The 14,420-nt window shown below is 28.5% G+C and overlaps 1 protein-coding gene across 2 annotated transcripts; it reads left to right on the forward strand.

Annotated features, from left to right (window-relative positions):
• Window positions 1-8,630: 8,630 nt before the first annotated feature.
• Window positions 8,631-14,018, forward strand: LOC111298822 (wall-associated receptor kinase-like 1). 2 transcript variants are annotated; one of them, XM_089756548.1, is made up of 4 exons: window positions 8,631-9,601; window positions 10,856-11,710; window positions 11,882-12,049; window positions 12,570-14,018. In XM_089756548.1, the coding sequence occupies exons 1-4, from the start codon at window positions 8,893-8,895 to the stop codon at window positions 13,769-13,771; spliced, it is 2,934 nt and encodes a 977-aa protein (XP_089612674.1). In that variant the 5' UTR covers window positions 8,631-8,892; the 3' UTR covers window positions 13,772-14,018. The 2 variants fall into 2 exon arrangements, with proteins under 2 accessions (XP_089612674.1, XP_089612675.1); XM_089756549.1 differs by lacking the exon at window positions 11,882-12,049.
• Window positions 14,019-14,420: the final 402 nt, after the last annotated feature.

Consider the following 14,420-nt stretch of genomic DNA (forward strand, 5'->3'; position numbering starts at 1 on the left):
TGATGCATATTTATAATTCTCTACAACTAGTGGATCTTTTTTCTCATCCGTGGATGTAGGTCAGTTGGGCCGAACCATGTTAAATTGTTGTCTCTTGTGTGTTTGATTTATTATTTGATTTCGCTTCCGCTGGTGTGATTGGATTAGAGGCTTTTAGCCCAACATGATTGGTCACCTAAAGAATCTATCTTTTCAAGGGAACATCTAAGTTTAAGGGCCTCTAAAAGAATAGGTTCGGATCTACTAACCAGAACAGAGTTCGGGAGTTCGATTACGTGTGAGAAAGGTTATAGCATCCTCACAACGCCATCAAAAAATGGTACCAGCTTAATTTTGTGCTATCTAATAAGCCTTAAAATTTTACCAAGTAATTAGTTATTGAAAATTATTCTCAATTGACTCTAATACTTTTAGTAGAAAATTAAGAAAATCCCCTCACCTCAAGAGTATGCAAGAAAACTACTATTTCACTTGCAGAGGCTCCATCGTTGGATTATTTAAAAAGAAAATAAAAAGGAAAAAGAAAAAAATGACTACTTTTGTGAAGGAAAAATTGGTACTTTCAACTTTTCCCCAAAATATTTTTGGAAACTTTAATTTCGAGAAAAATTGATACTTTCAACTTTTTCCCAAAAATATTTTTTGAAAAACTTTAATTTCGAGGAAAATTGATACTTTCAACTTTTCCTCAAATAAACCTTTTTTGAAAATTTATTTTTAAGGAAAATTAATACTTTCAACTTTTCTCCAAAAGTATTTTTTAGAAAGTTTATTTTTCAGGAAACTTGATACTTTCAACTTTTCCTAAAAAAAACCTTTTTTAAAAATTTATTTTTAAGAAAAATTGATACTTTCAACTTTTTTTCAAAAATATTTTTTAAAAAGTTTATTTTCAAGGAAAATTGATTAAATATGTGTGAAAATTCATTAAATATGAATGAATTTGAAGTAAATTCAAAATATTAAAAACTAAAAAATTAAATGCTAATAAAATGTAACTTGAGAAATGACCACATAAAAATGATGTAATTTACTCCCATTACTTGAAAATAAAATGTTTAAGCTTGAATAAAACACTGATTCTCTCAATTTGTTTTCTTTTTCTTTAATCGTTTTGTATATAAACAGCAACAAACTCATCTAATCACTTTTTTTCATTCTAATTATATTATAATTTGTTTTTGCAAATAAAACTTTATTGAATCAGTTGAAGAAAGTTACAAAATCAATGAAAGCACGATGAAAATTCATGTAAAGTGAGTATAGATAAGGAAAATTCATGTAAAGTGAGTTTCCACTTCAACTTCTAGAAAAAAGCAAACATTGAATTTGTTTATCTCTGGAAAAAAAAAAAAAGGTAACAAAGACTTTGTTCCGTCTAAATTGGGGGAATTCGAAATGTATGAAAAATTAAGTGTAAATGCATTGACCAATTTTAAGAGCTTCAATTACTTAAGGATATTGCATTTGAAAAAGAAAAAAAAATGACAACCAGACTCGTCTGCTCCTTGCGATGTTCCTGGTTGAACAAGCGATAGTAACAGGCTAAAGTAAAACACTGAGTAAACGCCCATTTTCTCTTAATTTCACCCACCTTTGATTGTTAATTTCTTTCTATCAGGGAAATCAATGAAGATTTAGCTGGGTACATCTAAAAATAGGCCGGGCGTAAACTCAAAAGTTTCAAAGAAATTTCTTAGCTCTTGCGCCCCAATTTCCTATACTTGACCCCCACCAAAGCATTAACCATGTTTAGCGAAAAAAAAACCATCTCTATCAATCATAAAACCTTTGACATTGATGCACTGATGTTTTGGCAAAATCGAATATAGATATTCAAATTTTATGATAATTTAACTCTAAATTTAATTTAATTAATTTACATAATTATTTTTAAGAGATAACATTTAATAAATCTAGATTTAAATTTCAGTATTTGTAATTCTTTCTCTTATCTTCAATTTTTTTTAATTAAAAAATTTATAATTTCTTTCCATCGAGGTCTTAGCAGTTTTTTGGTTGATTAGCGTTTTTCTGGTTGATGCATTGGAATAGGGTTTTTTTTCGGGGTTTAAAAATATTATAATTTTATTTTTTATTTTTCTTTGTAATTCAAAAAAAAAATTGATGTAACAAATCAAGTAATATCAATCCAGTAAAATAAATTGACCAAAATATCAAATAAAGTTATCACAAAATATTTAAAATTAAGGAGGATTAATCTATTTATTTCTTAAAAAATATCATTTAAAAAAATTAAATACATTAGGAGTAAAAAAAATTTATTTTACTAAAAACAAAGGAAAAGTAACTGGTGTAAGCACTAAAAATAACTTTATCATTGCTAGTGATTTATATATATTTTCACATATCTTTTTGATACAATGATGGGATTCGAACTCCCATTTTACATGTTTGTCTAAGTCTTCTTAACTACTTGATCAAAAAGTTGAAAACATATTTTACATCTTAACATACTTACAATTATAAGTTTTGTTTTTATATTGACATTAAAAATCTTCTTTTTTATTATCAATAAATTTAATATATTTTAAAAAATAAAAACATGTTATCGTAAAATATTATTTCAATCCCTCAAAGTTAAACATTAAGATTTGTTACTGTTAAAAGTTAATAATATCATGGCCGACATCATCATTTGAAAATTCAATAAAGAGAAGAAGAAAGAGCAGTTCTCCGAAACTTACAACGAGCAATTGTTAAAATAAAAAAAAAGGAAAAAAGGGACTTGGCTACCAAATCCTCTTTCTGCTCCAAAATAATTAGAATCCCAATCCAATCAAGCTGCTATCGGCGTCATCCAGAACTCAGTTTCCCATCAAACACGCCCTCTAAGATGTCTCTTATGCTTTCTATTGCTTGGATTTTGAACTTCTAAACTCACATAATCTAATTTTAAATCAACTAAATCAAATTGGATTAAGCATTGATTCATGTAAAATAATCCAAAAATGATTAATTTGGCATAAAATTCGTTCACAAATTTAATTAAAACAGTTAAGTTGACCCTAATCAAAATATTCAAATCAAATTTAAAAATAGATCAAAATCAAATCAGCTCATATAAAATTAAGGGTCTAAGCTTATATGCAATTTACACATCGGAAATTGGTAATGTTATTTGAGAAGGAAATAAAAGTGTATAAATCGACGACTAGGAAAATATAAGTCGAAATTCATTAAAATAAATTCAAAATATAAAATACAAAAATAAAAACTAATAAAATGTAACTTGAGAAATGACCACACACTAATGATGCAGTTTACTTCCATTACTTGAAAATAAAATGTTTAAGCTTGAATAAAATACTTATTCTCCCGATTTGTTTATACATACACATATATACATACACATATATATATATAAACAATGGCAAACTCATCTGATTTTTTTTTTTTTTTGCAATTAAAATTGTATTGAATTAATTAAAGAAAGTTAGAAAATCAATGAAATCACGTTGAAGAATACTTTTATTTAGATAAGGAATATTCATGTAAAGTGAGTTTCCACATCAACTTTGAGAGAAAAGCATACATTGACTTCGAAAGTCACATTTCTTTATTATAAAAACTTGTCACATTTCTCTTCCAAGAATTTGTTTATCTCTGTTAAAAAAAAAAAAAGTAACGAAGACTTTGTTACGTCTAGGTTGGGGGGAAGCCAAAATGTATGAAAAATTAAGTGTAAAGTCATTGGCCAATTTTAGAGCATCAATTACTTAAGAATATTGCATTTGAAAAAGAAAAAAAAAATGACAACCAATCTTCGGTAAACCAAATTATAGTAACTTTATAGGAATTTGATATTTGATATTCGCGGAGGTAATTTTAAAATATATTTGTTAAATTTTAATTTGATAAAATATTTAAAATAATTTACAACAAAATTTAAAAAAATTAGATCAAAATACTTCAAACTAAGATAGTATATAAACATTATGTACAAGACAAAAGGTAGCAATAAATTAAAAACAAATATAGAGAAGTGAATCCAAGTATTAATGTCCTATTTATTTTATGTTAAATTTGTGTAAAAATACAAAAATTATAATATCACAATTTGTATTGGTATGTTAAATATAAAATATGTGTATTTTTTTATTTTTTAAACCTATATACAATTTTTTTTTTAATTTTAAACCATATTATTTTTATATTTTTTCATCATTTTTCATATCAAATAATTTCAAATATAAAATTATTAAATTTGAAATGTTAATAGCCAATAACATACCTTTAAGCTTATTATTTTTTGATATTTAAAGTTGTTCAATAAAATTAAAAATCTAATATTATATCAACAGATTAAGCTCGAACAAGCATGGCGTCCTTTCATTAGAGTCTAGTGGGGCAATGCGCTCTCCTAAATTTTGAAAACTTTTTTAGACATTATTTTTCAATAATTTTGAGATTCTTTTATAAATAAATTAGTTAGGCTCTTTAAAACTTAAATTTATTGTATTCAAATATACTATTCTTTAATTTAGATTTACTTATTATAAGTAATTTTTAATTTAAAATGAATAAGTTAATTATTATTATCTTTTCACAAAGATGTAGATATAAATTTAAGATATATATGAGTATTATAATTATTAAAACTTATTAACAAATATTCAATTGACATCCTTTTCTCTCTTTTTTTTTTTTTTAAATCGAACTTCTTTTTACTATATATTGCATGCTCATTTTTTTAATGAAATAATAATTGCTATCATATCTTTCATTAGTAATTCCATGCATGCACATTACATATTACATATCTATCCCTAATCATAGCCGAACATCCTTTACACAAATCTTGAATTTTCTAATATTTTCAAAAAGATTCATCAATTCTAACTCTAATAGATTTGACAAAGTAAATCTTATAAAAATTCACTTTCAAGAATTAATAAGAACACATTAAAAATAGTCTAAGATTATTTCAAATATACCAAAAATCATTTAAGATTGATCAAGAAACTTTAAGATTCACAAAGATTCAATCTTTTTTTTAGGATTTCCTACATTACAACAAATTAAACATAATAAAAGTAAAAAAAAAACAAAAACTTATTTTACCAAAAACAAAGAAAAAGTAACTCATTTAACCACTAAAAATAACTTTTTTGAAAAAGTTATCATTGCTAGTATTTTTTCACATATCTTTTAGATACAATGATGGGATTCGAACTCCCATTTTACATGTTTGTCTAAGTCTTCTATACTACTTGATCAAGAAGTTAAAAATATATTTTACATATTAACATACTTACAATTATAAGTTTTGTTTTTATATTTAAATTAAAAATCTTCTTTTTTATTATTAATAAATTTAATATATTTTAAAAAATAAAAATTATTATCGTAAAATATTATTTCAATCCCTCAAAGTTAAACATTAAGATTTGTTATTGTTAAAAGTTAATATCATGGCCGATATCATCATTTGGAAATTCAAAAAAGAGAAGAAGAAAGAGCAGTTCTCCGAAACTTACAACGAGCAATTGTCAAAAGAAAAAAAAAAAGGACTTGACTACTAAATCGTCCTTCTGCTCCAAAATAATTGGAATCCCAATCCAATCAAGCTGCTATCGGCTTCATCCAGAACTCTGTTTCTCAACAAACATGCCCTGTCAGATGTCTCTTATCCTTTCGTTACTTGGACTTTGGACTTTTAAACTCACATAATCTAATTTTAAATCAACTAAATTAAATTGGCTTGGACTTTGACTCACTCATGTAAAATAATCCAAAAACAATTAAATCTGAGATAAAATTCAATCACAAATTTGATTAAAACTCTTAAACTGACCCAAATCAAAATATTTAAATCAAATATAAAAATAGATCAAAATCGAATCATCCCATATAAAATTGGGGGTCTAAGCTAATATGCTATTTACTCATGGTAATCTGGTAATGTTATTTGAGAATGAAAGAAAAGTGTATAAATTGTGGATTAGGAAAATATAAGTCAAAATTCATTAAAATAAATTCAAAATAACAAAAACTAAAAAAAAAATAAATACTAATAAAATGTAACTTCAGAAATGACCACACACTAATGATGCAGTTTTCTCCCATTACTTGAAAACAAAATGTTTAAGCTTGAATAAAATATAAACAACAGCAAATCAATCTGAGAAGGAAAGAAAAAGTGAATAAATTGAGGACCAGGAAAATATGTGTGAAAATTGATTAAATATAAATGAAATTGAAACTAATGATGCAGTTTACTCCCATTACTTGAAAATAAAATGTTAAGCTTGAATTTTGTTTTTTTTTTTTTTTTGTATATAAACAACAACAAACTCATCTTATCTTCTTCTTTTTTTCATTCTAATTTTATTACAAGTTGTTTTTGGAATTAAAACTTTATTAAACTAATTAAAGAAAGTTAAAAAAATCAACGAAAGCACGTTGAAAATTCATGTAAAGTGAGTTTCTACTGCAACTTCTAGAAAAAAGCAAACATTGAATTTGTTTATCTCTGGAAAAAAAAAAAAAGTAACAAAGACTTTGTTACGTCTAAATTGGGGGAAGCCGAAATGTATGAAAAATTAAGTGTGAATGCATTGACCAATTTTAAGAGCTTAAATTACTTAACGATATTATTGCACTTGAAAAAGAAAAAGAAAATGACAACCAGACCCGTCTGCTCCTTGCGATGTTGCCGTTCAACAAGACAATGTAGCAGGCTGAAGTAAAACAACAAGTAAACGCCCATTTTCTATTAATTTCAACCACCTTTGATTGTTAATTTCTTTTTATCAGGGAAATCAATGAAAATTTAGTTGGGTGCATGTAATAGGCCGGGCGTAAACTCCAAAATTTCAACGAAATTTCTTAGCTCTGGCGCCCCAGTTTCCTATACTTGACCCCCCACCAAAGCACTAAACCATGTTTAGGGAAAAAAAAAACATCTCTATCAATTACAAAACCTTTGACATGGATGCACTGATGTTTTGTCAAAATTGAATTATAACACGAATATAGATATTATAATTTTATGATAACTAAATTTCAAATTTAATTCAATTATTTATACAATTATTTTTAAGAATTAATATTTAATAAATTTATATTTAAATTTTAGTATCCGTAATTTTTTTTCTTATCATCGTATTTTTTTTCATGTTAAAAAATTTATAATTTCTTTCCATGAAGATCTTAGCTTTTGATGCATGGGAATAGAGTTTTTTTAGGGGTTTAAAAATATTATTTTTTTTATTTTTGCAATTAAAACTTTATTAAACTAATTAAAGAAAGTTAAAAAAATCAACGAAAGCACGTTGAAAATTCATGTAAAGTGAGTTTAGATAAGCAAAATTCGTGCAAAGTAAGTTTCCACAGCAACTTCTAGAGAAAAGCAAACATTGAATTTGTTTATCTCTAAAAAAAAAAAAGAAGTAACAAAGACTTTGTTACGTCTAAGTTGGGGGAAACCAAAATGTATGAAACATTAAGCAAATGCATTGACCAATTTTAAGAGCTTCAATTACTTAAGGATATTGCATTTGAAAAGAAAAAGAAAATGACAACCAGACCCGTCTGCTCCTTGCGATGTTGCTGGTTGAACAAGCCAATGTAGCAGGCTGATGTAAAACACCAAGTAAACGCCCATTTTCTCTTAATTTCACCCACCTTTGATTGTTAATTTCTTTCTATCAGGGAAGTCAATGAAAATTTAGCTGGGTGCATGTAATAGGCTGAGAGTAAACTCAAAAATTTCAAAGAAATTTCTTAGCTCTGGCGCCCCAATTTCCTATACTTGACCCCCACCAAAGCACTAACCAAGTTTAGGGAAAAAATGGCATAAAACCTTTGACATTGATGCAATGATGTTTTGGCAAACTTCCGAATTATAATATGAATATAGATATTAAAATTTTATGATAACTGAATTTTAAATTTAATTCAATTTATTTATATAATTATTTTTAAAAAATAACATTTAAATTTAAATTTTAGTATCTGTAACTCTTCTTACCTTCATACTTTTTCATGCTAAAAAATTTATAATTTCTTTCCATTGAGGTCTTAGTGTTTTTTTGGTTGATTAGCGATTTTCTGGTTGATGCATGGGAATAGAGTTTTTTAAGGGGTTTAAAAATATTATAATTTTATTTTTTTCTTTGTAATTCAAAAAAAAAATGATGTAACAAATCAAGTAATGTCAATCCAGTAAAATAAATTGACCAAAATATCAAATAAAATTATCATAAAATATTTAAAATTAAGGAGGCATTAATCTATTTAGTTCTTTAAAAAAAACTATCCATTAAAAAAAAAAAAAAGGTATCCATTTCATTTTTCGAAACAAAACTCTTTTCAACTTTAATAGTGGGAGATAGATTGATATAGGGGAAAGGCTTAAACGAAATTAATATTTAATTTATAATATTATAATAAATTATAAAAATAAAATGGTTGAAACAAAATTAATATTTATTTTTATATTAAATTATTATGAATTTTTATTCATTTTTATTAATTTGTAATATTAAAATAAATTATAAAAATAAAATAATTTTTTGAACTTATTGCTTTCATATTCTTTGAATTAACCAAAAATATTAATATTAATAATACATTCTAATCAATCAAACTAATAATACATATTCCATTCTCCCAAAATATAGAGTCCATTTTTCCTATATTACATTCCGCGGACCGAAAGTATGGTTAATGCTTTGGTCAAATGTAGAAAACTGGGGCTTTTGAGTGGGGTCAAATGTAGAAACTGGGACGCAAAAGCCGAGAAATTTCTTTAACCTTTGAGCCTACGCCGGGCTTTATCTATTTGACTTAACCGGCCAGCAAAATCTTCATCAATATCCCTGATAGAAAGAAATAACGATCGAAGGTAGAAGAAATTAAGAGAGAATGGACGTTTATTTCATCCTGCTACTATGGCTTATTCAAGCAGCAGCATCGCAAGAAGCATACGAGTCTGTTTGTGATGAAAACTGTGGGGATGTTTATATTCGATCCCCATTTGGAACAAGAACTGGTTGCTATAAAAATTCGTGGTTTAGAGTAACTTGCAACAAAACCGCTAATGGGCTAAAGCCTTTCATTAGTCGCATCAATCTGGAGCTTCTCCATTCCTCTTCGTCAGATAGCAGCGTTGCCGTCAACAATCCGGTAACTTATCTCAATTGCAGCAATAAAGGAAACAATGGCACGACTCATCGTGCTAGTGTCAAAATAAAAGGCAGTCCATTTTTCTTCTCAAGTAGATCCAACAAATTCGGGTCAGTAGGTTGCGGCAATTTGGTCATTGTTTCTCGCGAAATTCAAACTGATCCCCTCGCTAGCTGCGTACAACAGCGATGTGACCACCAGGCTTCTAAATTAGGTGGCTGCTATACCGAAATTCCTGAAAATCTCACTTCATACACTGCAACCGTGACAGAGATCATTAATCCTGGGAAGCAAGAATACAGCAAGAGATGCACATCTGTTTTCATGTTTGACCCATGCTGGATGACCTCAACGGATCAAGATCTTCAACTTCCCGACAGCATAAGCATTGATACGACGCATGTTCCTGCAACGCTGGAGTGGAACCCCGTTAATTGCGATTTGGGAGGTTGGCATTTATCGTGATCACTTTACTATTGCTTTCTTATTTTATTAAATTAAAATGAGAAATAATTAGATAATTTTTTTTTGGGTAAACCCTTTATACATCATAGGTGATTTGCTACTTTTCTATTTACAGTGTTTGTGGAATTTTTTTACTTTTAAATTACAATTTTGGGGTTTGTTTTGTTATAAAAGAAAATAAAAATGTCAAAAATAAAAATACGGATAATTTTAAAATTTCATTAAAATTTAATTAATTTTTTATCGTTATGTCCTTTTTAACAACGAAAGTAAATTTCAAAATTATAAATAAAAAATATAAATTAGAAAGTGGCACATCACAGAAAATGTGAGACAAACTACGTGAGATACATACATGCAGGGTTTACCCAGTTTTTTTTTTTTTTAATCGTATCAGCTTTAGCCTTGTGAAAAATAAAATAAAATAAAATAAAAAAAACTGACTACTAGGAAACAGAGACAAACCACACCCACTTCTGTCTCCTGCAAATCCATTTGCGTTTTTCTTCTCTTTCCTTTTTAAATTCTTCTCAATACTTTTCAATAAATTTTTAAATTTTAAGCACGATATAAGTTATTTTATCAATAAGGCTGCTTTTAGATGTAATCGGGTGCCATTGCATTGGAAGATTGTGCTAATTACGTTGTCTAATGTGAAAATTTGCATTTGGTTTTAATTGGACAGTGTCATTGACGTCGATTTTTCACTAGTCGTTGTTTGTCTAATGTTTTATCGAAGATTCATTTGGTTTTTTTTTCTTTAATAATTATTATAAATACAAAAATACCTTACAACTTATTTTTTTTACTTTGTTAATTTTTCTTTTATTTTTTATTTAAAAATTTTTTAAATAATTTTTTAATTTAATTTACTAAAATTATTATTTGATATATTATTATTTTTTATTTTTAATTATTTATTAAAAATTATCATTTGTCATAAAAATAATTAATAATTTTTAAATTTTATAAATATTAATTAATTTAAATTTTTTATTACATATAATTTTTAACGTAATACTATTAACAATTATTTTATTTTTTTATTATAATATTATTTTCACTAATAATTTTGCATTCAAATATATATCCACTAATTTTAATATTACTATTACATATATTAATTTCATCACTATCACTATTTTTAATTTTATCAAAATTAATTTGACCATCATCATCGTCATCTTCATTATTATTATTATTATTATTAATCGGTGCTTCTGTTCTTGCTAAGCAGCCGCACGTTGCCAAGAAGTAGAACAAGTTGGCCCAGAACCTGCACATTCCAAGCATGTCTGTATTGAAAGATGTGGGAAGGTTAATATTACATACCCATTTGGAATTAAACTCGGGTGTTACATGAATGAGTCGTTCAGAGTAAGCTGCAAAGAAACCGGTGATGGGCCAAAGCCTTTCATAAGTAGCATCAACATGGAACTACTTAATGTTTCATTTTCCCTGGGCAGAGTTATCGTCAACAATTCAGTAACTTATTTCAATTGCCGCAATAAAAGTGAAGATAATAATGGGCTTAGTGTCAACTTAACAGGCAGCCCCTTTTTCTTCTCCCATATTTTCAACAGATTCGTGTCTGTAGGTTGCGGTAGTTTGGCTACTATTCTTCGTAATCCAACTGATTATCCTGTTGTTGGCTGCCTGCAACCCCGTTGTAGCAATATTGTGACCTCCAATGATAGCTGCCATGCGAAAATTCCTCCGGGTCTCAGTTCCTTTATTGCAAACATGACAGAGTTTTATTCTAGTGATGGCAGCAGGAAATCATGTGGGTCTGCTTTCATGATCGACGTAAGTTTGTTGGATTCACCTGGAAGAAACCCCGTTCCCAGAACACTGCAATTTGGACTCATTCCTACAGCACTGCACTGGGGTTCGCCAAAAGATGGACACGTTCCTACAGCACTGCAATGGGGCATACCAATAGGTGGGCGGTGTGAGTTGAAAGATGGTTTAGAGACCTTTTGTAGCTCCAGTGGTCAATATTGTTGGGCAAGATTGAGCGTCAGCCATCTATGTGTTTGCAGCGTGGATGTGAATTCTGAAAACTACTATTATTATAGTGATCTATGCCAAGGTATCGTACTAATACAAGTCTTGCTACCCCACAAAAATATATATATTTTGTGTGGGCTCAGATATTGAAAATTTACGCAGCATAAAAAAAATGAAACTTTTATTTGTTTTGGCATTATCTTAATTAACATATTTTTACAAGAACATAACTTCATTTATTCATTCCATATAGGCAGTTGCGAGAATCTTACACACAGGTACTGTCATATGCTTTGTTTGAATACCCCTGACAACCATTGTTCGTCGCCATGCCCTGATACATATAAATACTCAAGTGCTGAAGATTGGTGCATTGCCATTGATAATTTACCAAATTCTCATAATTTACCGATTATTATAGGTACGCATTAAATTTTTTTTAAGTTAATGTTACAAATAATCTTTGAATTATAATAAAATATTTAATATGATATCTGAAAAATTTTTAACATAATATTTGAATCATGAATCTATTAATTAATATGATATTTGAATAACTGTTATCGTCACATATTATTATTTGTAACTAATCATATTAAAAATAAATATCACATTAATTAACTAATTCATAATTCATATACCAAATTCAAAATTTTTAAAATTCAAATACCATGACATTAAATATTTTACTATAGTGTTAGAGACTATTCTTAACATTTTTTTTTTATTTAAGTTTTCTTCTTGGGAGAAGTACTACGTCTTCGTTAAACAAAAGATCCAAACTAAAATTCCAGTACCTGAGATAAAGCTATAAGTGCTGATAAATTCACTTTCTTAAAGATAGAAAATATGAATCATGTTGAAATGCATGTATGGTTTTTCTTAATATATATTAATTTGCAAACTTACCTTTTGCATAATAAATTATGTTTCCTATACAGGTTGCAGCACTAGTACTGGGACAGTACTTGTTCTACTTGGCACATGGAATCTGTACAAAGTACTAAAAAGGAGAAAAACCATCAAGATAAAGCAAAAATACTTTAAAAGGAATGGAGGTTTACTTCTGCAACAACTATTGTCCAGCAATGAAGGTAATGTTGAAAAAATAAGGTTGTTTACATCGAAGGAGTTGGAAAAGGCGACAGATTACTATAACAAGAATCGAATCCTCGGTCAAGGCGGCCAAGGAACTGTTTATAAAGGAATGTTAACTGATGGAAGCATTGTGGCAATCAAGAAGTCTAAAATGGTGGAAGAGAAGAAAGTTGATGAAAAGAAGCTTGAACAGTTCATCAATGAGGTGATACTTTTATCACAGATTAACCATAGAAATGTGGTTAGGCTTTTAGGATGTTGCCTGGAGACAAAGGTTCCTTTACTAGTGTATGAGTTCATCCCCAATGGAACACTCTCTCAACTCATACATGACCAAAATGAAGAATTCCCATTTACATGGGAAATCCGTTTTCGAATTGCAATTGAAATTGCTAATGCTTTATCCTATTTGCATTCAGCTGCTTCTGCCCCTATTTATCATCGAGACATCAAATCTAGCAACATACTTTTGGATGATAAATACAGAGTAAAAGTGTCAGATTTTGGAATTTCAAGATCAATTGCACTTGAGCAAACTCATCTAACCACTCAAGTACAAGGAACATTCGGATACTTGGATCCGGAGTATTTTCGGTCTAGTCAATTGACAGAGAAAAGTGATGTTTATAGTTTTGGGGTTGTTCTTGTTGAACTTCTGACCGGACAAAAACCCATCTCCTCGGTACAATCAGAGGAAGTGAGAAGCTTGGTGAACTTTTTTCTGCTTAAAATGAACGAGAATTCCCTATTTGACATTCTTGATCCAATGGTAAGTAATAATGGTACAGAAAAAGAGATTATAGCAATTGCAAAGCTTGCGAAAAGAAGCTTGAATCTTAATGGAAAGAAAAGGCCCACGATGAAACAAGTTGCAATGGAGCTGGAAAGGATTAAAGCATCAGAAGAAGCTAATGCTATTGAACAAAGTGTGGATGAAGATTCTGATACAGATGAGATGATCGAACCTTGGGCTATTGCTTCTTGTTCAACGTCTAGGTCAATCATAAACGATAGTGTAACTCTGCCATTGGATACATACTCCTAGTTGGTTTCCAACAGTACTTGTTAAACTTTCTTCCTTTGGTGTCTTTTCTTTGTAATATATTTGCCTGTGGTTCAGCTCATCCTTGTTTTAATTTCAAACTCTTTTTTACTTCATTTTTTCTTCCTCTCGTTACTTTCCTCTCACCCGTTGTGGAAGGTCTCAAATGCATGCCTAAGACCATCTCCGTTTCAAATGTCATGATTGATTAGAATAAATATGAAAAAAAAAAAAGATTTAGTATTGTTGACTTCCAACTGTTGATCTTGGTACACCAACAAGTGAAGACGAAGTTCATATTATTTCATGCATGTAAAAGAAGATACCATGCAACTTCTTTTTTACTTACTTCTTTCCATTGATTTTTAAGTCAAATAGGTGCCTGAGTGACGATGATTGTGGAGATCTAACATATGCCATCACTGCCATCATTTTGAAATTTCAGAAAGTGAACGAGAAAAACGAGGCCGCCAAGCGTTCATATAGGAATTATCAAAAAGGAAAATGAAGACTTTAGAATGAATACCTAATGGACAAGACTCTCCATCATAGAACAACTAAATATAGTAACTTCGGATCTAATATAAAAATTATATGATTTAAAATTTTGATAAAAATCATGAGTTTGACAAAACAAAAAATTACGATTTAT

The sequence above is a fragment of the Durio zibethinus genome, chromosome 27 (genome assembly GCF_047325235.1).
Source record: "Durio zibethinus cultivar Kanyao isolate XHJ-2024 chromosome 27, ASM4732523v1, whole genome shotgun sequence".
NCBI lineage: Eukaryota > Viridiplantae > Streptophyta > Magnoliopsida > Malvales > Malvaceae > Durio > Durio zibethinus.

What these genes read in the sequence shown, in the direction of transcription:
- LOC111298822 (XM_089756548.1), top strand. Translation starts at nt 8,893, where the DNA reads ATGGACGTTTATTTCATCCTGCTACTATGGCTTATTCAAGCAGCAGCA. An exon ending in CGTTAATTGCGATTTGGGAG is followed by an intron (nt 9,602 to 10,855) that starts GTTGGCATTTAT and finishes CTTGCTAAGCAG; the next exon opens with CCGCACGTTGCCAAGAAGTA. An exon ending in TTATAGTGATCTATGCCAAG is followed by an intron (nt 11,711 to 11,881) that starts GTATCGTACTAA and finishes CATTCCATATAG; the next exon opens with GCAGTTGCGAGAATCTTACA.